The sequence below is a fragment of the Ochotona princeps genome, chromosome 11, assembly GCF_030435755.1.
Source record: "Ochotona princeps isolate mOchPri1 chromosome 11, mOchPri1.hap1, whole genome shotgun sequence".
Taxonomy (NCBI): Eukaryota; Metazoa; Chordata; class Mammalia; order Lagomorpha; family Ochotonidae; genus Ochotona; species Ochotona princeps.
In genome coordinates, this window is record NC_080842.1 from 26,085,914 (window position 1) to 26,113,655 (window position 27,742).

The following is a 27,742-nucleotide window of genomic DNA, read 5'->3' on the forward strand; positions in this document are numbered from 1 at the left end:
TATATGAAATCTATGAAGATGCATGTGGGACAACTTAGAAAGCACAAGATTTCAATTCTATGATAAAGTTGCTAGTTCACTGATTCCTGTAAGCACAAAGGTAAAGTGTATAATACTTACAGATATATCAGAGGACGGAAGCTACAGACACTACCCCAATCAACAGCTTTACCATATTTTACTTTCAAATTCTGAACGTTTTTATATAATGACATTGTTAATAATTAATGCTGCACACTCTCACTGAAGTGAGTTTTAACTGTATTACTCATTTTTTGCTGTTGTTTTTTAAATGAACATCTAATTGTAATAACTCAGTGTAAGAGCAAAGATACTGATTATCTTAAAAATATGGATCTACTAAACAGTTATACACTAATATTATTACCGTAGGCACTATTTTGATCATTGATCTATAAAAATAATATTTTAAAAAGTGTTAGGCATATAGATTAACAAACTGTAGCACACTTCAAATTCATCTGTTACAGTACTACAAAATAATGTCATAAAAAGTCAAACTTTTTAAATTGAATATATCAGCAAGTTGATGTATGATTTAAGGGCCAATAAGGCCACATATTTGAAAAATTATATTTCAATTTTTAAAGCAAAAAAAAAAACCCCAATCAAACCATAACCGCTATTAAAACAAGGCAATATGGGATGCTAGGAGGCAATATTCATGAAAGTTAATTTATAAATAAGAAGTGGCAATCACCAAAAACAGTGAATAAAAAATTCTTATATCTTTATGACAGTTCTAAAAAGAACTGACTCGTCATTGGAAAGTGACAACCACAAAAATTCCTCTTGAAGAGAGATGAGTAAAAATTGATGTGAAGAGATAAGGTTCGTCCGTGTTGGAAACAGCCCACAATGGGCGCTTTGTGGGCGCACAGAGGACAGGACAGACAGGAGGGTTCAGTGAGCCTACCGATGGTGCAGTGCTCCCCGTTCCAGCCCTGGCTGCACTCGCACTTGCCGTCCTTGCAGGTCCCGTGTTCTGCGCAGCGTGGGTGGCAAGCTCTTTGATTGCATGCTGGGCCTGTCCAGCCTTCCTCACAGCGACAAGTGCCCCCCATGCACACACCGTGTGAGCCACAGTCCACAGAACAGATTTCTGCATGGAAAAAAACAGGGAGGGACAATGGAGGGTGAGACGAGGAATGAACAAGCAGTGTTACGTCCTAAAATCAAATTTGCTTAACTGAAAAGCAAAGTCACTCAACAGCAATTAAAAGCATTTGCAACCTAACAAAATCTCAACATTGATAACTGGAAATGACAAATGGTAGAATTCCACTTTTTTAAAAAATAAATTCTTTATTTTTCATAATATAGTTCCTTAAGCTCAGGGATTTCCCCTTCCACCCTCCCCACCCCCTTTTCTTCTCACTGCTTTCCCCTAAATTGTGGCAATAGTTTAGTCCTTTAACAACAGGCATTAAGTCTGTCGTTCTGCTATTTAAGCGTATCCTGACATTGTGGGTATAGATAATGGTAGAAAGTCCAGCACTCTAGTGTCAAGATATATTTAACAGTTTCACTGGGAGTTCATCTTTTATTCAGAGGTAGAGATGCATATTGCACTATATCTCCACTTCATGGTATAATTGTCTACACGACACAGATCCTCTAGATAGATAGATAGATAGATAAATAAATAAATAAATATATATACACACGATAACTTCACTTTTTTATCCACCACTTAATTTTATATGTTGCTGTAATGGCGTATAAACCACACAAAATTTTTGTTAAGAATAATTTCTTATTTTACACATAAAATATTTTGATTGTAAAAAACCATAAAGAAACTCTCTCTCTCTCTCCATATATATATGTATGTATATAACATATATATATTATATATATACAAATAGTAATTACTGGCAGCTTAGAAAACACATACACACCGAATTAATGAAGAAATTTCAATAACCATCTCACGCATCTGACAGGATTCAGATTTCACAACATAGTAAGGTGTGAAAAGGTTATTTATAATGGTACTGCTCAGATGTTTAAAACATTCAGAAACTTTCATTAAGAAGAATCTATTACAGAATACATTAGCTTTTTTCTGACACACACATGCTATTTAAATAAAAAAACTGTTCTTTTTCTTGTTTTGTAAATACCATCGTGTTGACAGATACAAATTGCTTAATGTACATATTAAAAAATCAATTTAATAACATATAGATATAACTATTCACTATGCCATTAAAAAAAAACCCACAATTTTCAAAGACTGGATTACCGTAAAGAGCACATGTGAACAAGTGATTTTAAAACGTATTATGCAAGATTAGCACTGTTATTTTTACAGCTATCTTCAAAGCTTTGTTTGACTTGAACTAACTGAAACACAGTGACAGAAGAAACTTGGAAGAGCACTTTTACAAAGTTGTTTACATGTTAAAATGCAGTTTTTTTTTCTTAAGATCACATGACCATTGTTTTGGTTTTCTTGCAAAAAAAGTACAAATGCTGAACAGTAAAACTAAGTAATTTCTAACAAATGGAAAATGGACAACATTTTTAATTATGCATTTAAATGTTTAGGTATGTAAATAGGCTTCTATTTCCCCCAATTCTTTCCAAGAAAACATTTCTTGACATCAGAATTCTGTACCTTTGAAGCGGACTCTAAATACCATGAAATACTATGAAAGTTGTAGCATTTTTAATAAACAACAACCAAGAATACCAACTGAAGAGGGCAGGGTGTGTGTGTGGATGTATGTGTGTACATACGTATGTGTGTCTGCCATATTTTCTATCTCCTTTGAACTAAATTTTTGATTAAGAGATCCAGGAGAGTTTGATTCACTTCAGAGCAACACAGCATCAACCCAGTTCTAGAAAGCAAAGGTATCTTTCTGAGGTACCTTTTTTATTCAATCTAATCAATTTTTCATTAGGGTGAGGGTGTTTATCAGCATTCAGCACACTAGCTTTGAGCAAGGTGCGTCAATCTTTGTAATGAACTTATTAATTAGAGTTAATTTAATTGAAGTGGAATTGAAGGGCTAATTAATGGACAAACTGCTGATGAAGATAGAGGCAAGCTCCGTTGCTTTCAATAAACTTCCTGCTGGAAATAATTCATCTCTTCTCTTTTCACAGCTTAACCAAATGTTTCTTCAGCTGTGCAATCTACTCTCCTATTGAATTTGGATATCTGAAGGTCATTTCCAAAACAACCCAAGAGGTAGCTAGCAAAGTGTTTCCTTTTGGAATATACTTAGTCAGAATCATACAACTAGTTAATTTTTAGCCACAGATATAAATTAACAATAATATTTTTATGAGCTTTAAGTGAGAACTGTGCAACAGTTAAATAAATTGGAGGCATCTAAGACTGGATAGTTTCACAGGCTGAACGTAAGCACATTTGAGATCTTTACTATTATTTTCAGGTTTCCTTTTTGTAGTTAATGGAATGGTATAATGAATTTTTCTGTACGTAACTCCTTTGTTCCAAAGAAGAGAGCTATCTGTATTGACAGCTAGATGTTAAGCTCTTGGTTTGCACTGGACCTGTAAAAGCAAATAGAATACCCCACTTCCTACGACCAAGTAGTCATTTTGCCTGTAGGTAAAATTACATTTTCAACTAGCAAAATAATTACATCAGCATGAGAAAAAAATAGTTTGAATATGCAAAATAATACATAATCTGGGCTGCTAATTTCGTGTTTTAATTAACATTTATATCCCCCTTTAAAGCTATTCTTAGAAATATCATTTTATGAAGAGCATGGAATTACCAAATGAGTTATTTAGTATCAATTACAAATTACCTTTTATAAAATAATTCAACTAAGGTATTATAATAACTCTGTATGGTTAAAAAAAAGAGGGGTATTATGCTTGTTCCTACTTGGATAATTGTGAGAAGTAAATTAGAATGATATTATCTTAAACCAGTATTATTTCACAGCTACTATTATATTCCTATTTTACTGATGGACACAGAAGAGCCCTGAACCAAGTAACTTTATTATATACATGATTATGTCTTTTTTTTTTAAGATTTATTATTATTGGAAAGCCGGATATACAGAGAGGAGGAGAGACAGAGAGGAAGATCTTCCATCTGATGTTTCACTCCCCAAGTGAGTCACAACAGGCCCAGTGTGTGCCGGTCCGATGCCGGGAACCAGGAACCTCTTCCGGGTCTCCCACGCGGGTGCAGGGTCCCCAAGCTTTGGGCCGTCCTCGACTGCTTTCCCAGGCCACAAGCAGGAAGCTGGATGGGAAGTGGAGCTGCCGGGATTAGAACCGGTGCCCATATGGGATCCTGGGGCGTTCAAGGTGAGGACTTTAGCCGCTAGGCCACGCCGCCGGGCCCTATACATGATTTGTCAATAAAACTTAACTGGAAAATTTTTTTGGTATGATGTGTTTGGTAAAGCCAACCATAGGACTTCAGAAATAACTACATGCCTATTTTGACATTTCTAATTACAAAATATATTTTTAAGACCAGAGAGAATACAATGTTACTGAATCCAATGCTACACACCTGTTCTTGACAAACACTGGCTGGTGATGATTTCCTAAGACTCATTAGACAAATATATTCAAGACACTCTCTAGTCAGCCCTCAATTTTTATTCTTATTTATACTCTATATGCTAGTTCTGTGCAATTACACATCCTCTGACCAAACTCTCCAGCTCCTCATGCTATCTAAATCAAACAGTGGTTCTATGAAGCAATACACAGATCTGCTATAAATCTACTACCTCTAGATGTATTTGGTGAGAAGATGACTGAGGAATCAGAATGCGGAAAGAAGGGAGAAGAGGAAGGTGAGGTCAGGAAGAAGGAGGTGAACCAAAGGTATGGAAACAGGAGGAAGAAAATTCATCTCATGAGAAATGAAGAGTTGTATGGAGAAAGGAAAAAAGAGTCTCTTTAAGCAATGTCAGACTTCATGAGAAAAGTTTTACTGGTTTTATCAATTAGCCTATAAAATCTGTTTCAGTGTGAGCTTCTAAGATTCAATTTGTAGTAAAAAAGGATAACAGACAAATCTATCATGTTGATATTGATTCACAGGGTGGCACAGATATAACCCAGTATCTAAAAATGTCAGGAAAGAGCAATTTATGAAAACTATCAACTTTTCTTAAAGATTTATTTATTTACATGAAAGGCAGAGTTACAGAGAGAAGAGAACACATAGAATGAGAACTATCTGCTGCTTTACTCCCTAAATGGTTGCAACGGCTAGGGATGGAACAGGAAGAAGCAAGGAACTGGAAACTCTACTCAGGTCTCCCATTTCTGCGGCAGGGCCCAAGTTCTTGACCATCTCCCAGTGGTTTTCCAGACACATTAACAGGAAACTGGATCAGAAGTGGAGCAGCTGGAACTACAGCTGGTACTCATATAGTATGCTGGTATCACAGACAGTGGCTTAACCCACCGTACCAAACTGCCAGTCCCATGAATACGACAAGATTTCTAATTTCCTAAAATAAGTATGTGAATTAGCTACCAAGAAAGACTTCATTTAGTTTTATGACTCTTAGGTCAGACTAAAAAAATGAAATAATTTACATGTCATGATTTCCACATTGGAGGAATCATGTCCAATCAATACTTTTCTGGAAGCCCTCTGAATCGATCAGGAATTAAGTGTGACAAACCAATCAACTTTTGGAATACTAGTCCCACAACAACTACTGATCTCCACTACCACTTTTGTTAATGGTCAATATGCACTGAATTTAGCTTTGTTTAAGGAACTAGTCTAAGTGTTTTCCAACTATATTCACCATAATCGTATAAGGGAATATTATTGTTACTGACACTTTTTAGATTAAAAAAACAAATCTCAAGACACAGGGAAGTTAAATAACTGGTTCAATATCAAACAGTTGCTGAATGACGAGTCCAATATTTGAACCTGGACTTCACAGACTCTGGAAGCTTTGCTCCAGAGTCTATGTTCTTCCCTAGACACTGCTAGGCAGCAGGTGTACAGAAGAGGGCCACAGTGAGGACCACGAGGACCACAAGCAGAATGACTTGACCAATCCTATGCTTTTACACAAGGCTTTCATGGACTTAATGCTGCTAGCCAAACTTGTCCACTCTCTCCTACTTATCCTTCCCCTCTAACGATCCCTATCCTCTACCTTTTTTTTTTTTTTAAGATTTATTTTTATTGGAAAAGCAGGCTTACTGAAAGAAGGAGAGAAAGATCTTTTGTCTGCTGGTTCACCTCCCAAGTGGCTGCAATGGCTTGAGCTGAGCTGATCCTAAACCATTAGCGAGGCGCTTCTTCCAGGTCTCTCATATGGGTCCCAAGGCTTTGGGCCATCCTCTACTGCTTTCCCAGGCCACAAGCAGTGAGCTGGATGGGATGTGGAGCAGCCAGGATATGAGCCTGTGCCCGTATGGAGTCCCGGTGCGTAAAAGGTGAGGATTTAGCCACTAGGCCACTGTGTAGGGCCCTATCTTCTCATTCTCCTTTTTCTCTTCTATTGTACTGTTTGTTTACACAGTTTGATTATGGAGCAGAGCTCAGTGCCTTCTCTATTTTTCATGCATCCACTTTCTCTTGAACCAGTCCTCTGTTCCCTGGCTTTTGCACCTCATTCAGTGGTGCTAACATTAACCCAAATGTTGGCTTCAGATTGATTCCCCCTTTCACCAAGCTTACATATTCCATATCTTGAAAAAGCCTTTTCTATCTTTCCTTTAAAAATGTCACTCAGATTTTTAACGTTCATTTCTATTCTCTACAAACTAAATCAAGTCCTCATCATCTTTCACAGTTCTGGCAAAGTCCTCTTACTTGTCTTTCAGCCATCCATGACTCACTGTTCCTGTCTGCTGACACATAATCTAGTTACAGTTCTATATTCTTTAATACTATTCCCCATCCAAAAAATATACTCCCCTCCTTTTCAGGCAGCCATGTTTAAATGAAAGTCAAGAAATGTTAGTAAAAGTCTCTCTGAAAACTTGCAATACTTTAGGATCACTCCTTTAGCATATTATTCCAAACACAATATAATATGAAATTGGAATGCATTGATTTCTAATTATTTCACTTGTGTTCATTTTATTGCCCTAATTATATAATCTCCTAAATGAGAATGGCATCTTCTCAAACTGTGTGACTGAGGAGTGGGTCGTGTAAGAAATTACTGGGCTCTAGTTAATTAGCATTTAAAGAAAAAGGCCAGATTTGGAAAGACGGTTTATTTCACTTTGTAAAATTGTTCATGTTGTGTGAATCCAACAAGGATAGAGGTAAAAGGTCAGAAAGCAAAAATGGAAGACTCTGGGTCATGAACACCACCATTCTAGAGGTCAGCATCATTTTTGACTCTTGTTTCTACAGGGCCTTTCACAGGATACACACTAACAGGTGCTCATGACATCAGGACTAACGATGACTTGTAATTTTTTATTAAAATCACAGTATAATTAAAAACTCACTGTTGAATCATTATGTGATCCTGTACTAGTTTAAATTTGTATACTCTTTATTTTGATCATGTTTAGCCTTGTGTTGTCAAGCAAGTCTTAATTGAGGCTTTGCTGTTGATGAGATAATGTGCTTATATCCTCAAGCTATATACAGACCTACAAGGAAGACAGCTTCAATTAGTAGTTCTATAAAGTGAGACAAGGTATCTTACACAAATGAAAGATTACTTTTGCCAATAATACTGAAGGGGAAATTTTAATGACAAATTGACTAAAGCTATTTCTTTCCTTTTTACAAGACAGCCACATTTCTTTACTTCTTATATTTAGTTGTATAAATAACCACTTAACCAAAATTTGTACCAAGTTTTATGCATACTTCAAAAACGAAACCATTATAATGCTCATTAAGCAATAGTAAGGGCACAGCTGTACTACATTTATTAACCTCACCGTTTGAGCAGTCTGGGCCAGTCCAATTAGGGTCACACGTACAGGAGCCACTCTCTTGAAGGTAAGTTCCATGACCAGAGCACTGGTCTGGGCACATGGTCTTTAGTATTTCACAATTGTTGCCACCCCATCCTGGATTGCAGTGACATTCCCCATGGATGCATACACCATGATTAGAACATCCAGGGTCCAGACAGTCAGCTAGTATAAAGAAAAGACAAGACTTTTATCTAGAAGATAGCACACTACATGCAGAATACAGGAGCAAATCATACCCTAATTTAAATGAACATGATGGATAATTAATATTTATCAACCATTTTTAAGAATGTATTTTTACAAATGGGAAGAATTATAATATAATCATGCCTTTTAGGCAACTGAGACTCTTGGAAGGGTTTGGAATTTTCCTGAATTGTAGAAACAAGTTCTTGGGGTTGCAGACTATAGAGCTCTGTTCTGCCTAATCAAGAATTGTCAGTATTGTCTATGCGCCACCAAAATGAGCATCAGCTGACCTAATTCACTACCTCTGGGTACTGACAGCTGTATGGGATCCTCAAACTGTTTGAGAAACAAATGAGTTGCACACTCTCTATCCTTCTTAATTCACTCTAATGTGCTTTAGATGATGAGATTTAATTTAGAAATTTGACTCAATAAAACTTTACACTTGTAGGGTCAATGGCCTGAAAATTTAATTCCAGAGACTTAATTGCATTACTTTGTGAGTGCAGATCAATAAAATCAATTTGATTGAATAAATGGTGTTTTTTTTTCCTTTTTGAAAAAAACAATTCATTGCACTTTAGAGTATCTTAACTCTCATCACTATTAAAGTTATGGAACAAATCCATGATGTCTTACTATTTTCACTAAAATACTATGTTCAATATTCTGCTTTTCCAGAGAAGCAAAAATATAATTCAGAAACTGACATCAATGTGACAAATTGAAAAAAAAGGGAAAAGATCAAAAAGAACCTGACAGTTCACAGGTGGTTTCTAGATATAAACATTTGCTTACTGTTTTCAGAATAATTTTAAAGAGAATTATTCATGCTCCTGAAAAAGAGCAAAGGAATTCTTTGGTATTTGTTGTTCTTATTAGGTAAAATGTTAACGACACAATGCATTCATAAATATGGAAATCAAAATTACTTTCATAAGGAAGCATAAAAAGAAAGATCCATCTGCCAAATTCAAGGTTACAGATTTAATCGGCCTCCTTATGAAGACAACAATGGGCTTCTGTAAATATTGACATGTTTACCTTCTTCACAATTTTCTCCTTTGTATCCTGAGTTGCAAGCACAAGAGCCCATGATACAAATCCCACGACCTCCACACTGTGGGTCAATACACTGGGTAGTCGGCACGTCACACTCGGTGCCCTTCCAGCCACTGAAACAGAGGCAGCGGCCCTTGGAGTACTGCCCATTGCCACTGCACAACACTGGACAGGCTGCTGTGAAACAGAACACGACAGAGGAATTAACAGCCACATTTTCCACGGCACTGTCGAAAGAAAAGACACGTTGCTGAAACAAGCGATATGCTCATTTCTTTCCCTGCTTCCTTGTCTTGGTGGTTTTCTGAACTAGTTGTGTTTCTACAGCGTATTTAAATCGACTTCAGAAAACAAAAAAACCTCACTTCCATACCTCTTGAACAATCAGGACCCAGAAAGCCAGGAAAACAATGGCAAGTTCCCGAAACACACTCTCCATTTCCATGGCAATTTCGGGGGCATTCCACCACTGACTCTGAAAAGACAAAGAACACTTGTTGGACAGCCAGCCCCTGGCAGAGGGTAAACTAGCAGCGGATCATTTAATTAGGCGCTAAAGTATGGATGGCTTATGCTATAACCAAAAATTAAAGGCTTCATTTGTACCAAATTATGTGAAGAGCAGAGCAAACCAGCAGCCACTGCTACTTCAAATGCAAAATTTTCAAGTGCCTTCACGATGCATTCATCCCCCAAAGTATTTCCAAATGATATTTTCTTCCAATGTTTCATGGTTATCACATATTCACAACTAAATAACGTAAAACTATCTCTCACATGTTTACCTAGGTTTTAACATCCCAAGAATCCCTCAGGTTGGGTGAAGATAATTTCATTTCTGTTTAACAAGGCGCTTAGGCCATGGCTAAACTTTGGGCTCTGAAGATGGTTCTTACCTATAACAATGGTGTTAAAAGACACTTGCTCTGCATTTTTCCCATCATTGTAAAAAGCCAGGTGCCAGATTCCAGAATCCAAGTACTGGATAAAGCCAGCCTCATGAAGGCTAATGGATCTCGCCTGCCGTCCTGCTCGTTCAGATTCCAGGAGGTTCCGTTGTTCCCTGGCAATCAACCTGCTGCCATCCAGAAGTTCCACAAAGTCATACTGGGGGTGAGGCACAGGAACAATATTTAGTCAGAAAAACCTCTCACAAGGTGGCTGCTTCTCGATCTGATCTTGTCAAGCTTTTCTCCTTTGCTCCCATAAAGACACGTTAGAAAGAAGTTTCTGATACAAAGGTCCACACGGTGAAAGCCTCCTATGTATTCAGAATAGGGGTGACAGAACCTACCAACTGAACACTATTGGTTTTTTCCACTTATTAGTCAATTTGGTTTCCAAATGTATTTAATTCTGATTCATAAAAAGTTTGATGAGTTTAGGCAGTTTGGGGACAAAACTCTAAATCTGCATGAACTTGTATTCTAAACTCAGCAGCCTTATTTGGTGAGACCAGCAAGTAAATCTATTAAGATTTTCCATTATATTGGATATCTGTACAGTAACAAACTGTAATACAACAACTATTGGCTTGACTATTGTTACTTGACAGAATTCGGAACATCTAATTCCATGTCGGAACTGTAAATATTTCTATTTACGTGTAAATACTTTGTTATTTCATGCTGCAGAACTGCATTACAACATGTTTCAGCTGTAAGGATACATATAAAAAAGGTTTGATTATCATTTTTTATGTTTATCTTAAGAGAAAGGAAATCATGATCGGTGTGTATATCAAAACTATCAATTTTCAAAAATTTTGCTAAAATTCTACTTTATAATTGTCAGAGGAAAACTAATTCAGCAGTTTTGAAGACTGCCTTATCTAAAGTAAGTTCACTCACTTTCTTATCAGATTTAATTATTAGTATGGCAAAGTGACAGGGTAAAGTTCTTTTTATGGCCCAATGAACTCAGTATTTTCCTCCCCTAATATTCAGCACAGTTAAATTGAAAAAGTAAAAGGCAGGAAGTGTTGAGTTTCAAGTTTTTTCAAGCCTATAATCAAAACTGTCACCTTTATTACAGAAATCACCATTTGAATCCCACTATGAACACAGCAATATGGCTAGTGGTGGGCCGGTGACGCTGGTAAGTGATACCTGACAGGTCTTACGTATTTATCCAGCTCTAGGTTCTTCTGTAAGGGGTTTCAATTATATCATCAGAGTCCTTTAAATACCTAAAGCTCCATTCTAAACATTAAAAACCCCTCTATCTAAAATGAATAAGTTATATGTGATAGCAGAATTAATAGCCTTTATTCTGTGGGCAAAAAGTGATCACCTAAGCAAAACCCTAAATTTTGCTTTACTCATAACATGGATGTTTATTTTTTGTTGTTTTATTTGGGGGGGAGGTGGTGACGATCAGTCTCAGGTTCTTATACTATTTTGAAATAAAAGTTAATAGACTAGCCTATAAAACTGTGTCACATAATGCAAAGTAATCAATAATAAAAAAAAAAAAGGAGGAAAAAAAGTTAATAGACTAGCTCTTCACTCTCACTACTTTGGGGAGCTATTGGGAGACAGAGCTTGTACCGGTCAAAGATTGCATATAAACTGGAACTTTTTCAGCGTTAAAGTTTCCTTTAAAATAGTTTTTCTCAGGCCTGGCGTGGTAGCCTAGCAGGTAAAGTTCTTGCCTTGAATGTACCATATGGGCACTGGTTCTAATCCCAGCAGCCCTGCTTCCCATCCAGCTCTCTGCTTGGGGCCTGGGAAAGCAGTCAAAGATGGCCCAAAGCCTTGGGACCCTGCATTCACGTGGGAGACCTGGAAGAGGCTCCTGGCTTCTAGCTTCGGCTTGGCTCAGCTCTGGCTCTTGTGGCTATTTGGGGAGTAAACCATCAGATTAAGATCTTCCTCTTTGTATATCTACCTTTCCAATAAAAATAAATTAAAAACATAGTTTTTCTCTTTTATAAAGTGTACCAGTAATGTTTTTAAGATAATTTTTATATGAAAAAGAGAGGGCGGGGTAGGGAGGAAGAGGGAGAAAAGAGATTTTTTATCCACTTGTTCACTGCCTAAATGGCCGCAACACCCAAGACTGGTCCAGGCTAAAGCCAGGAACCAGAAACTCCAGCTGGGTCTCCCACATGTAGCCAGAACCCGATTACTTGAGCCAGCAGCCAGTGCTCTGATGTGCTGTGGCAAAAAACTGAATGCAAAGCAGAAGGGCAACTTGATCCCAGCCCCTCTGATATGCAATCTGGGGGTCCCAAATGATGACTTACCTCCCTGAACTAGTAAGCCCACTTCATAGGCCACTTTCTTATGATGTGATTTAATACTAACAAACATATTTTAAGAATTCTTTACTTTTAAGGATGTTTTAAATTACAATGCATTAACAGTCCTTTGTAAAATGTAAGATTTTCCATGTTTATTAACTTTTATTGACTATCAAGGCTATTAACATGTAAATAGAGCTTTTTCAACTATCTTGATAGTTCTGAACAAAAAAATCATCTATGTTTAATTCAGTTATTTTATTAAATTGATGAGAACTCAGTGAATGCCACTGTGTCCTCCAATCAAGTTTTGAGTGGTAGCACAGTCTTACTGTATCTCACTGGAACAACAGATGCAGGAGACTTCAGAGCTCAAGTCATCCAGTTTCCTCATTTTAAAAATAAACAGAGGCTCAGAGAAGCTTCGTGACTTCTGTGGGCCACAGTCGGGAAGTGGTAACAGTGTGCACCAAGCTTCCCAAAGCCTTTTCTAACACAGTCTTCACGTAAAAGTGCTAAAATGCCAAGACACACTTAGCTGTAAAATGTTGCCTTGCTTCCTTAGGCTTCTAACTGTCCAGGAAAAAGAATTGGGCACCAGGGAGAAGGAAGCCATTGATTCCTTGGCAACAATCAAATGAACAGTTTTATAAAGGGTCACAAAGACTTTCAAAACTCAAGTGACTATTCTGAATGGCTGGCCAATTTTAATTATTTCAGGTTGACTTATTTAACGTTCCCCAGAAACAGAGAAATGTTCAATTTGGGTTGCTTTATAGCATATTTCATGTTTAAACACTGAACTCAGAAACAGCTGTTTGCTCTACTGATCTTGAATAAACCAGAGAAAGGAATTCTAATAACTGTGAAGCTTTTAAGAAATGCATAACCTGCTTCAATTCGTATATTGTAGCAGAAGATACTATATGTATTGTACTTAAATGTTAGAATTATGAGAAAACCTGACACTACTCCTTTTATTTCCTTAATCTTCTGTTATAACTTGCAAAAAAAGTCAACCATACGTCTTTAAATAAATCTTTCATTATTTATGTACACACAATACACAATTTTTAACTTAAATTATTTTCTGTAATCTGCATTCTAAGTTGCATGCTCATGATTGTGCTTAATACAGGGGTTTATTTCTTAAATTACAGAAAGAATAATTCTGTAAGTGGTTTCAGTGTAAAACTGTTTTTTCAAATAGCACTGGACTATTGCTACAAATGCAATCGATCTGCTGCAACAGAAGCTGCAGGCGCACAATTAAAAATGTAGTTAACGCACCCTGGTCAATGATACCTATAACAAGAACTTAAGTCACATCTAAAATTTAAGATTGAACACTAGTACACAGGAACTTGATGGGTAAGGATCCAAAGCATTTTCTTTTATAATACAGACATGAAAAAGAAAAGTGAATCCACTAAAGTATATTTAAACATATTACAGCCATAAGATACATGTATGCCTCTGAACATAATCCTTGAGAGTGCACATAAAATTCTCTAGTCCTTACTGTACAGATCAAATTAAGATTAGGTTGAAGTTCAATAAGTAAAGAAATAGATTTTTAAGTGCAACTCTAAGTGCTCTTAATTGTTTTAACTAATCAGTTATTGCAATTATTGAAATTCCTGCTTACTAACATAACAATGTTGGGAAAAGTCTGAATTCTTATGTTAGGTAAATTAAGCAATTTTTTGGACATTACTGAGGCTTGTTTATGTTATTCAGCTATTCATTTCAAAATTTTTTTGATTCATTAGAGAGGCAGAGAGACAGAAAAAGCTCCCATTGGACAAATCCTTTCTCAACTGCTTGCAGTGGCCAAGACTGGGCTGAAGTCAGGCCAGAGAAACACAACTCAAGTTTCCCACGTTGGAGGCAGGAACCTAATTATTCGGTGGGCATTACTGCTGCCTCTCCAGGATGTCACCAGCAGGAAGCAGGAGTCAGGAACAACAAATGGAAGTGAACTCTCAAGTCCTCCGATGTGGGATGCAGCCATCTGAACTGCTAGGCTAACTACCTGCTCCCCATGACCCAGCATTAGATTATGAAAATATTAATGGAATTACTGATAGCAGTCTTATGGGCAATCGTTCCTGGTCTCCGGCCTGCCACGTGGTGGGTATGGCTCATCGCTTACCTGCCCATGACCTGAGGTACGGCTTCCAGCCCTGCCTTTGGAACACGACCTCTGACATGACTAGCAGGTCTAGGGAAAAAGATACATCTTAAAGCCAATTACAGCGTCTTAGATGGGTGGGGGACTACTGGAAGACACCCTCCTGCTTCCTTTTCCTTAGCCTTTAAAAGTTGTAATTTGTGCATAATAAAGTGGATATTCTTTACTGTCTCTGGTTGTTCTTACTGCCTAGGAACACTATTGCCTCACTCTTGGTGACCTTGGGGCCTGCTGGCAGCTTTAAACACCAAGACATTCTGCTATAGGTGACTGTCATTGTGAGGGGGCTTTTCATGCAAATGATATTTTAAAGTGGCTCAACTCATGATACAGGTTTTTTGAATTATGCTCAGTATCACGCTAATGGGATCTTACCTGAAAGCTCCTTTGCCTCTTCAACTCATCATTTGGGTTTTGTCTTACTTTATCTCATCATTTTAGAAGGGGACTAGTAGTTTGAGTTGATAAAGTTCATATTATCATATTTGTGGTTATGGTAATTTCTTTATTCACTGGCATACATTTTGAAAGTATGTCTTTGACAGAATGACCACAGTACAAATGACCATGCAATGCATGTGTCACACGGAAGGAGGAAGACCATCTGAAATTGCCACCAAATCAGCGTGAAACATTTGGAAATGTCTGGTCAAACGGTGCTCAGTAACTTACTATCCACGTAAAGCAAATTTTAATCAATCCAAGCAAGTCAAGAAGAAAATACACTTTCTACTGCTGATTTAAACCCTCCAAACAAGTGTAACATACCCTTAAAATTGTTTCCACTGTAAAAGATTAGTTTAAAAGCAGTCAGTTAACCCAACAGTTAGATGTGAGAAACAGAATAACATTAAGAAAAGGCAACTAGCAGTTTTCATTTTATTGACAACACAGTCGGCTCTTACCTGAGTATGGGAAGGTGGTAAGCCTTTTCGGCCGTACACTCCAATCAATGCATCCTTCTGAAGAGAGATATTGAATTTAAGAAACTGTGGCTGATCAATAAAGAGCTGTGATCTCCAGAAGATCCCGGGAGGAACTTCCTGAATCGCTCTTCGGCCAATATCAAGTTCTCCAGAGTCTATGCTGTTGTTTTCTTGTGTAAATCCACCTAATTTTCCTGGATGCAAGAGATTTGTTGATGAAGGATGAAAAAATGAAACAGGTTTCCTTTCAAAAAGAATTTATTGCTAAATGCTCATTCATCTGCCTCCTGATGAATGAAATGCTATCATATATTTTTTCCTTTAAAAGCTTGCATTGTGAGATTTTTGTTTGCCAGTTTCAAATTAGCATATTGTTTTAAGATATTTAAATCAAAGTCCTTTCACTTCCTCCAAGGTATGTCTATAACTGAAGCTGTTTTCACACCTACGGTCTTTCTCCATCACTTGAAACATAATTATCTTACAAATTATATATCTTGTTATTTCTTGGGAGAGATTAAGTCTGGTACTTATCAGTTATTTGAAACATACCATAACAATTTAAAGTGTAAATTAAAGCAGCATGGATTACAGGGATTTTAAAAATCAGTCCTTAAGTAAAAACAAAATCAACAGTCATCAGCAATGACTCACAAAGTTCTCTCTCAAGTATGTACCAGATGAATGAAAAATCTGATAAAAGAGGCAGAGAAGGAATCCTGGAGGTATTTGAGAGGAAGCAAGGAAGGATAGATTTCAATCTCACGAAGCTTGTTTCAAGGCAGGTGGTGGTGGTTTGTTTAGGCACCAGAATGAGAGCATCTGGTCTCCTGGCTCCCTCCCAAATGCCTGCAGGGGTTTGGCGGGTGGGGCTGCGCCAAAGCAGCGAGTGAGAACTCCATCCAGGGGCAATCGCTTGAGAAGTTACAGCTTCCCAGGGCCTGCATGAGCAGGAAGCTGGGATGGGGAGCTAGAACCGGGCATGAAATTCAGGCAGACTAGCTGTTCATCATTCATAAAGTTTTGGGTACAAGCTGCCAGAACTTTCCTCTAGATTGGGAATTTAAGCCACTAAGTTGCTTGTCCCAGTGTTCTTTCATCTGTAGGAACAAAAAACTCTGACCTCTGCCACTTTTCTTACTGCATGGCCTAGATCTAGAAAGCACTTTTTTGTAGCATGGTGTTCCCATTTTCACTCTTTGCTAATGTTCCTTCTCAGATACTCTGAGGAGGTAACTGCAGGGAAAGGTTTAATAATTTGTCATTCATGGTAACGCAATCACATTGCCTTTTATGCACAGTTTTTATTTTTTTCAAAGCTGAGGAAGGGAATGAAATGGGACAAATCATGTGTACCAATTCACTCCTTTCCAAGCGGTAACAAAGTTTACATACTACCTATTTTGTCTTTAAAAGCAAAAACACTAAATCTGTTCCCCAGAGAAGTTGTTACTTCAAAATTGAGAGGATTAAACTTCAAATCTGAGCATTGTAAACTATCTTAATGACAAAGGAGCCTTCTATTTCTGAAGTTATTAATACTGAGTTCATTTCCACAGAGTGCCGGTAAGGGACAGAGAACTGAGATAAACAGAAATAATCCTGTAAACTAAAGAGTTGAATCAAAGAGATCATCTGCTGTATTTTGTGTAGTTTCTACTATCACACAGACAATTCCTGCTTAGAGAACCTGCACCCACAGATAAATAACAACCTAAAATAAGCCATGATTAAGGGTCAGAAAAAGGCAAAACTGTAGGCCGGAGGTTGAAGGATTTCACAGGCAAGTTAAGCTTGGAGGTAAAATTGGAAGGTAAAATTTGAATTTGGAATTGGACATGTATTAGAGTGATAGTGAGCGAGATGTCCGTCTGGTTAGAAAAGGAAGTAAGGGCCTGACACGGTAGCCTAGAGGCTAAAGTCCTTGCCTTGCATGCTCCAGAATCCCATATTGGCGCCAGTTTATAAACCAGCTGCTCCACTTCCCACCCAGCTCCCTGCTTGTGGCCTGGGAAAGCAGTTGAGGACGGCCCAAAGCCTTGGGACCTTGAACCTGCATGGAAGATCTGGAGGAGGCTCCTGGCGCTTGGCTTTGGATGGGCTTGGCTTTGGATTGGCTCAGCTCTGGCCTTTGCAGCCACTTGGGGAGTGAACCAGAGACAGAAAGATCTTCCTCTCTGTCTCTCGTTCTCTCTGTAAATCTGACTTCTCAATAAAAATGAATAAATCTTAAAAAAACAGAGGAATTAAGAAAATTGATTTCTAAGTCTGGAAAACCTGTATATGAATCCTGAATTTGTCACCTACCAGCTGAATGACCTTAAAGAAGATGCTGCGCTGCATCTGTAGAATGGGAATGGTTCTACAATCATTGGATAATTCTAACGATGACATGAGGCATGATACATAAAATGCTTGTTGCAGTGTCTGGCCGTTAGCAGCTATTTAATGAATCGAAGGACCATTATGTCCCATGTCCTATACGTAGTACATTAATACAAACTTAAACTGAGCAATAAATGTACCACTTATGGTAAATGGGAAGTAAATATTTATTGTTGAAATACATGCAGAATCAAAACTTAGAAGCTCCTATGTTCATCTTGAGAGTAACGAGAGAAAAAGTGGGAAATGAAAATGATATTAGTTTAGAGAAGGCCTTAAACCCAGGCTGAAAAAAATGGTCTTTATACATCATGTTAGGAATTTGAATTTTTATGTACTCTACTCATTCACTCTACTAAGAGGAGTTATTACATCCTTTTCCCTGGAGATGTATATATTTACCAGCAATATGTTACTATGCATGCCATTTATGGTATATTTTAAAAATAGAAACTTCAAGACTTATGGGTAATACATTTCAATGCCACAAAGCCAAATGTTTCTGTGTTGTGTGTGCATGCAATCAAGAGAGACAGAATTCAAGACCATGGGTAACATGCCTTTCATCACAGATGAGTAAGGCAGGTGCACAGTTCATGCCTAACAGAGCCTGATGCGCATCACAACACATTCACACTTATAGATGTGAGCTGTGAGGGCAAGGATCTCCGTGGTAAGTGTCAGGAATGCTTTTCACCTGGATCACTGCATCCTACAATGACACATGTACTCTAAGTTGCAAAGGACAGCTATAGCTAAGTGGAGATCCATCACAGGCTCTGAACAGGCTAAAGGTGAATGAAATTGCTGCTTTAAGAACTTCAAAATGCAGTCTTGTGAGAAGCCTGCGATGAGTGACAGTACAGTTGCAGTAACTCAGGTATGAGGCAGAGGGGTTGGTACAAGAAAAATTAATAAAAGTTGCTCTTTACAGTAACGGCTGTTCCTTCTCCTTTATGTGCATTAATCATGGCAGTTAACCATTTTGCTATTGAATTTATTTTTCTTGAGCCAGTTTAACAAGGAATAACCACTTTGCTATTGAATTTATTTTGCTTGAGCTAGTTTAACAAGGAGCACATTTCAAAATTGGGTTATAGCAAACACTGTAAGTTTTAATGCATCAACTCTTAGAATATAACCTGCTCATCCTGCATGGAAAAATTTAAATGTTTATTTTATACTGGTAACACAAATCCACTTAGCAAACTTAGAATATACAGCTAAATAAGGAGGAAAAAAGGTAATCCTATCAGCTAGAAATTCATTCTAATTTTCATTCTAATTTTCATCTAAAGAGATAACTTGTTTACTCGTAGAAAATTGTAAATATCTGAGATCATGTTCTAGTGTGCATTTATGATGAAATATAAATGTAAAATATTGCTTTAAATTTGCCTCTCTTATTTATTCGGAAGGCAGGGTGAAGAGAAGGTAAAGAGAGGGGAGAAGAGGAAAGGGAAGGAAGATGAGAGATGATCTTCCATCTTCTGGTTCACTGTGCTCCTGGATTAGGCTGAAGCTGGGAGCCTGGAACTCGACCTGTTTCCCATATGGATGGCAGGTACTGGGGACTTGAGCCATCACCTGCTGTCTCTCAGGAGTGACATTAGCAGAAAGCTTGATCTGAAGCCAAATTATTCGGACTTGAACCAAGCATTCCTATGTGGGATGTGGGTGTCCCAAGTAATGGCTTAATTACTGTACCACAATGCAAATCCCATTAATGTATTTCATATAAAATGAGTAAATCACTGAAGCAAAAAAAAAATCGCTTATATTTTTAGCAAGCAGTCATGTTCAATTTTATTAGGAAAGAATGACCAATATCTGTAAAATGAAAGCATTCTCTATGGTATAATAACTTCTTTCTAGTAAGTTAGTGAGTAAGCAGCAGTCCTTTTCCACACGCAGAACACAGTACACAGGTTGTAACTAAACTGCAGGTGTAGTTCACATATGGACTCAGTCAGCCAGTGTTGATCCTACCTCTTACTGCTAGAAAGCATTTTTGATTTTAACAGCATACTTGTGATTTGAAAGTAAGCATAAAGACCAGATTCCCCAGTTCTATCCTCACACCCCTCAAACATCAGAGCATTAGCTTGTTACTAGTAATCAAGTTTTGACTTTTAGGACTTAATATTTGATCATCTCAAAGTGGTTTAGTAGCTAGGTATTTCTCCTTTGCTACTTTTTTCACATATTGATTTGGAGGGGTTACAATCTTTCTCACTGAAATGACATGTCTCATTGTTGTATTGTTCAGTGTACCTCCTTATAAAATTAATCCCACAAGTAATCAAGTTTTTTTTTGTCAGACGAGTTAATTTGCAAAAACAAAACAAATCACCAACCAACACTGGACATGCTCGAATAGGACAGCAGCAATTGTGACAATTTCTCCTCCTTTAGTGACAAAGCCTCTTCAAATCAGAGAGTCCACACCCGTAGGGAACACTGAAACCCTAGACCATGTTTAGAGGACTAATTTCTAGAACCAGGCAAATTTCAATGTATACTCTTTAAATAAAATTTATTTGTTTACTGATTTAAATGGAAAAAGAGAGAGGGAGAGAGAGAATATCTTCCACTTGTGGGTCCACTTCCTTAAGAGCTGCAACAGTTGAGCCAGGCCTGTCCAAAGCCAGGAGCCATGAACTCAATTTGACTCTCGCATTTGGCTGGCAGGCACCTAACTACTGAGGCCATCATATGCCACCTCCAACAGTGTACATGAGCAGAAAAATGGAAGCAAGCAGAGAAACGACTCAGATCCAGGGACTCCCAATAGGAGCTGCATGCATCCCAAGTAGCATCTCAACTGCTACACCAAAGGCCACTCTGCCCAGGTGTGGACTTCTATAATAGAAAGGTATACCTTGCACAGATACAAAATGCGACAGGATACAATGGCTCAGAGCATAAAGCTTCCAGTAGGCCAAACAAAAGCAAACTTCACAGCGCTTTTATTGGGGGATCATGCTTTATTCATGACACCATTAGCCCAAGGTAGGGCTTCAATGGCACTCCTCATCTTAGATATATTTACACCAAGGGCAAAATGTGGTGGCAAACATGGACATGGAAGATAATGGGCATCCTTTGAAATCAGACTTATCAAGAAGGGGAGATTGCGTTGCGGTTTAATGGCCTGATCATTTACTTCCAACCACTGTCACTGAATGCTTCTGGCCTGAAGAAGAATGCTGTTGCGACATAGACAGCATTAACAGGTTAAGGAACAGTCAATGCAGCTATGCCTTACTCTGTCAAAGCTAAGATTAGTGTTGTCTCCCTCCCTCTTCCTATCTACCTGCAGCAGGAATTCATGATGCTTATGACAGAATGTAGACTAATTTTATTTGAACTGAATAACTGCAGGTATTTTTCTGATAGATATGATTTTAACGAATACTCGTTCTTCTAGTGAAATTATGGCATCCATTTCCCCCCTAATTCACATGGGCTAATGAAACTGATAAACTTTACACACACACACACACACACACACACACACACACACGGAGAGCATTCAAAAAATACTGTAGTAGCAAATATGAATTAAAATCAACAGCAGTCCCATTTTCCATCCAATGCTGGTTGCACAAGATTATCAAAAGTTCTACTAAGTAAAAGAACAACAGGTATTGTTAGTATCTTGCTAAACCATGATAAAGTTTTTTCAGTATGCTACACAGAAACTGAGGAGTGGATTGACTGTAAAATCTGTGTTAGAAAATGTTTTCCAGAGTAGGTAGCCAATTATTTGCATTCCACAGAACTGAAGGAGAAATATGACAGACCTGGTTGTGTGGAAAATCCTGAACAGACTTTTTAAGAAACAGAGAACAGTAAGTGATTTGTGTCAAACGACTAACAAGGCTTTCAAAGAACTGAACAATCCCTTCCATTGTCACTTATTTCCTAACAAAGTGTCACGTCATATATGTAAAAAAGAAAAAAAGGAAAAACAAATTTTCATTCATTTCTTTTAGAGGGATGGTCAAATATCTTCATTTTGTACCATGATTATCAACAAGTTTAACATTTATAGAATCATTAGGCTGTGTCTGGTCAAATATGTACAACTAATAAATAAGAATAATTTCACATAGAAGAGATCAAGTTTTAAAACACATTACTAAATGTTGTCAGGAAATAAGTGAAACTTATATTTGGACAAATAGTATGCTTAGGCATGTGGAAGAACAAAATAGTTTGCAGATCACTGACCTACTCTAGTTTTACCCATGAAATACTGGTCTAACCCTGAAGTGCCTGTCAACTTCGATTTGCTTCAAATTACCACACCATGTATGGTAAATTTACTTTGAATGACAGTCTTAGTGTCCCCTCTAACAGGCAGGTGGAGGTCTGATCTCTTGTCATCATCAATGATGCAGAGATGGAAGGACATCACTCATTTTTCTCTGTCTCAATCCACTGAAGCAGCTACTTAGTTCGGCACATCATCCCTGCCTAAGCCTTCTGTCTTAATGTCCGAGGACTAGAGGTTTGTGGAGGAGCTCTGCCTTTTTAGATTCTGGACCACTGCTTTTTTTCAAGTGGGGGCCCTTCTCTCATTTGGCAAAGTCAAGTGTGGCCATTGCTGTTAACATTTCCAAATGCTCTTTATTGATCGTAAACACCCCTGAAAGTCAGTGAGCCATGAACATGGTTTGATAAATTTGTAAATACTTGCACAACCCTCTTCTCTGAAGCTCACTCATCAGGATTCCTTGATCAAAGGCTGGAGACTGAAGCCTTTCATCATGTCTGAAACTCCAGAAAAATGTGCTTCAGAAGACAGAAAAGGAAGGCCAGTTCTTAGGCTCTTCTCACCTCTCACTGAGATCACCATGTCCATACATGCCCCTGTGTCTGAACTTGGGAAGGACCACAGGTAACAAACACTAAGGTTGTCCGTAACTCACACTAAGAAAAGATGGAGGAAGACAGAGACAGGAGAGCAAAGCGCCCTGTAGTTACCCCATACTCAGAGCTAGTGAGTTAGGAATCATACCAATTAAGGCCTTTCCTGCTAGAGTGAGAAGCACCATGTCTTCAAACACAACAGGGTGTCATCTTGCTTTTCTGTGCCTGAAAGCGGGAGCAACTAGCAGTCTTTTCACCTACTAACTGTGAGTTTTGCTTCCATCAGTAAGCATGTGTCACAACAATCTTAATGTCTGAAAATACAGTTGTCAGAGTGTGAGAACAAAAAGAGGTCCCTTGGCACAAAGCAGTTGTTATTCCTTTCCCTATGTGAGACCAAGTTTATAAAAAAAAAAACACATTGCTAATGGAGCATTTCTTATAATGCCTTCAAAACAGTTCTTTGAACTCTGAGACATATTTTATAAAAATTGTTAACCAACCACAGACGTTACAAGGACAAAATAGAATTTGAAATCATATTGGTAAGTAAGAGGTTTGATATTTGTTTACTTTATGACATCAGCAAATCACTGAGAGCTGCAAAATACTAAATATTTTACCATCTACATTATGTACGTGCTACTTGTACACAGTAACAGCAAACAAGCCTATAATGAAAATGGAAAGGCAGAAAAAAAATAGAGTTGCAAAAGTTTAACTGTAGTTGCTGAGAAGAGTAAACGATAATATCATTTTGAGTCCCATGGAAACTGATAATGAAGACATCAGGAAGCAAGGTCAGGCATTTACCGATAATCAATAGCCCATCCTCCAATGCTGTGCCCTCGCCTTGAACTCCGTACCCTCAGATCCTGAGAGAATGTATCATTTTATGAAAAGCCACATGCCATAACATTGTGGATACTGACTATGTTATCACAAGAAAACATTACTAACATAGTTTAATAGGTCAAATCAATATAGTGTTTAATTAAGGAACTATTATATGTTGCACTAACACAAATATTATACACAATATCGAATAAAAGTCAATGCTCTTGCACACTGGTTAATCTCATTTCTTTAGCTTACAGGTAACTGTTATCCTGCTCTAAAATCTAACTTATCCGAAGTTACCTAGCATTTGTAAAAATGGTAAATGGAGACCAATAACATAAAATTAATTTATTTAAACCTCATGAATTATGTTTTCACATACACAGATATCCATAGATTTCAATTTTTATCCATAAAAAGGAGGTTTTTCTTTGCTGTTTGTTTTGTTTTGTTCTGTTAGGTGGAAGGACCATTTGCCAAAGTTAAACAAACCACAACTTAGGATGTTTCCTTTTAGTCTTATTCCAAACTATCCAATGATGTGTTTCAGCATTTGTCTTCTTGGTTCCTTCAAACAAAGTTGGTGTGGAAGTGTCTTGTCATGGTATCCTCCAATTTTCCGTAGTGTATATCTTCTATTGATTGTTAACTGCTGGCTGGATTTCTGCCTAGCAATGCACATGCTTTCAGAACGACCACCCCCCACCTTCATATTCCAACAAGCCTGCTCATTACGTAGTATTTACCACATGGTCAACAAATGCAAAAAAAAAAAAAAAAGAATAGGATGCATTCAAAAAGAATATCCTTAAGAGGATATTATGGATGCTAATTAAAGCTCTATTTTTAGAATTTTCTATGGATATCAAATACATAATTTTACACTGCAGAAAAACAACAAACTTATGATTACTGATATGTATTGTTTACATATGTTTCCATCTTGGAGCCCCGCATTCTCCAATTTAAACCTCACTACTACATCGTATGGAAACAAGAAGCTAAAGAAGATAATTTGCTTACATGTAGACAGGCAGTTGGTGGCAGAGTTTCAATTTTCAATCACTGCATTTCACCAACATTTGCTTTGCCTATGCTTTATGCAAGGCACTGTGCTGGCCCTTTACATACCCTGCGGCCTATCATTTAGGCACACTATTTCCATTCATTTAGAAACTCATTTTTGAACTCTTATTGTAGGCCACTATTTGTGCTAAGAACTTGGGACAGAGTAGTGGAAAAACAGAAATGATTTTTGCATTACACTTTGGCAAAGAAGGCATATATCAAATAGTAATAGTGGTTACCACTAACATTTCTCAAGAATTTACTATGTACACATATAGTTTAAAATCCTTACATTCAATACTGAAGACAATTCTAAAAGGCAAATACTATCAGTGCCTTTAACATTTTTATTTATTTATTTGTGAGGAAGAGACACAAAGTATGCTTCTACCTACTGGTTCACCCTGCAAATGACAATACTGGATGGGTATAGGCCAAGATCCAAGTCAAGACTAAGAACTCAACCTCAATCTCACATGGATGGCAAAAATCCAGCTGCATACTTGACCCATAAACATTGCCTACAACCTGCATTAAGCAGGAAACTAGAGCTGGGAATCAGAGTCAGGAATCAAAGCCAAGTAGCCTGGTCAGAGGCAAATGTTTGCCCCAACTGAGAAAACTTAAGTGCAAACTATATAATTTGTCCCAAGAAGTGAGCATTTGTGCTAGTAGTTACTACACTGGGATTAACACCAATGTTCCACATTGGAGTGAGTTGGTTCAACTATCCAGCCTTAGTTCTTCCCTTGAGCTTCCTGCTGGTGCAAACCCCAGAGAGCACAAAGTGATGGCTCAAGTAATTGGATTTCTGCCACTCATGTGGGAGCCCTGGATTGAGTTCTCAGCTCCTGGTTTTAAATTTGGTGCAGTGCAAGCCAAAGAAAGCAGTTAGTGAACAGGTGAAATCACATTCTCTCTCTGTCTCTGCCCTTGCCTCACTTTCTCTCAACTAATCCCATAAAAAATAGCAACTTGTGGGGCCAGCACAATAGCTCAAAACTGGCTAATTCTCTTCCAGTAAATGCTGGGATCCCATATGGGTGCCAGTTCATGTCCCTGCTGCTCCATTTCCCATCTGGCTGCCTGCTTATGGCCCGTGAATGAAGCAGACATTGGCCCAAAGTCTTGGGACCTTGCACCTGTGTGGGAGACCTAGCAGCAGCTCCTGGCTTCTGATCAGCTCAGCTTTGGCCAGTGTTGCTATTTGGGGAGTGAATCAGCAGTGGAAGATCTCCGTCTCTGCTTCTCTTTGTAAATCTTCGCTTCTAATAAAAAAGAAAAATACTAAAAAAAATAATAACTTGCCCTAAATAACACAGGCATTAAAGGTCAAAACGAGGCTCAAGAACTTACACTATTTATCTCTCTACTGTTACTGTATTGCAGTATGTTGTCATAAACAGATTGTGGAGAGGACTGTAATTCACGTAAAGCTAAATGACTAGGATAAATCACTGAAGGGTTCAGGTTAGGTACCACCATCTCAAATTTGTGTGTGAAAAATAAATAAGACTGGAGACAGCAAGGCAGGAGGTAGCTGCTACCACCCAGCTGAGATGACGGAATTCATAACACACCATAGGGGTCTGTGTTGGGGCAGAGGAGTTAAAGCCACCACCTGCAATCCCAGCATCTCATAGCAACACCTGTTTGTGTCATGGCTACCTCATTTTTGCTACAGCTCCCTGCTGATGGCCTAGGAAAGCAGGGGAAGATGGCCCAAGTGCTTGTGCCCCTGCCTTTCATGTGGGGTACCTTGGGGAAGGTCTTGATTCCTGGCAGTTGAAGGCATCTGCGAATGAACAAGTTGATGAAAGCTTTCTCTCTTTGTCTCTCCTACTCTCTCCATAACTCTTGGCTTGCAGATTATTAAAAATAAATCTTTATAAGAAGAATGTGGAGGTGAAAATACAGCATATGACAGGTGAAAGGGTGAGAGAGTCAAACATAATGACATTTCCTGCTTAGAACTCCCTGAGACAGAGGCAAATCTTGAAAGAAAGATGATGTGGCAATTGTGTTTTCCAAAAATGGCTACAAAATAATCTTCCATGTCATGTTTTGGAATATGCCTCTGTCGTTTTCTTGGCAGTTTAATTGCCCTGCCCATGATTTTGTGTTGCTTAGTGACTTTGTGATCAATGGAAAGAAACAGACATTGTCCAATGCCAGGTCATAAAAAATTTTTCTATCTTCTTCCTGGATCCATAGGAATGTGTTCTTTTGGAGCACTTCTCTTTAGAACCCACTGATACAGTCAACTTCACTGATACAGTGAAGCCAAAGTCACAAGGAAGATCATGTTGAGATGCTACAATTGAGGCTCAAGAACTATAACAGATAATAAGTCTTTTAAGGATGCTGAGTTTTGTTATGGTTTATTTGGCACAATAGATAATTGAAGCAGTTGATGGGTTTGGTTTTAGGCTCAGGAAGTTTCAGATGCTTGGAAGACACCCAACTGGAGATGTTCCAAAGAAACTTGGATAGGTTTTATATAGTTGATGTCTGGAGCTGAGAAGAGAGATCTATGTTGGACTTATTGATTTGGGAGTCAACAGTAGAGAGAATGTTACTGAAGCAAAAAGAGAGCACAGAGGAATTGTATTAATAAAATTTAAGAGAACAAAGAGACACCAATGTTTAGGGATCAGTGAGATGGAGGTGGGTCAAGTAAGCAAATATGTCACTGCCAAAATAATTATGAAGAAAATCAAGGTGAATGTGCCATCAGAAGCTAGGAAAAGACTGTTTCAATTGGGAAGGAGAAGTTAACCATTAAAAGTTCTCAATAAAAAAAACCCTCAAGTATGATGAAAAATGAAGACTATTCATTAATGATCCTGATACACTAACAGACAACTCCAGAAGACATGAGTTTTAACAAGGGATGGTGACAGAAGACAGTCCTGATAAAGGGTACAGGAGAAAATGGAAGGTAAAGAAATCAAAGTAGTTCAAGGAGGCTTTTGTTCAAGGAGGTTGGGTAAAGGA

General features: G+C 38.0%; 1 protein-coding gene across 13 annotated transcripts in view; it reads right to left on the reverse strand.

The window, feature by feature from the left end:
• The window catches only part of TENM3 (teneurin transmembrane protein 3), a 614,727-nt gene that overhangs the window by 101,573 nt on the left and 485,412 nt on the right, over window positions 1-27,742 (reverse strand). For all 13 annotated transcript variants that reach the window (XM_058669959.1, XM_058669958.1, XM_058669964.1 and 10 more), the window contains 6 exons: window positions 15,554-15,768; window positions 10,107-10,317; window positions 9,584-9,685; window positions 9,193-9,387; window positions 7,921-8,121; window positions 938-1,123 (listed from right to left, as the gene is read on the reverse strand). In XM_058669959.1, coding sequence (XP_058525942.1) covers window positions 938-1,123; window positions 7,921-8,121; window positions 9,193-9,387; window positions 9,584-9,685; window positions 10,107-10,317; window positions 15,554-15,768 — 1,110 coding nt within the window. The remainder of the gene's footprint in view (window positions 1-937; window positions 1,124-7,920; window positions 8,122-9,192; window positions 9,388-9,583; window positions 9,686-10,106; window positions 10,318-15,553; window positions 15,769-27,742) is intronic.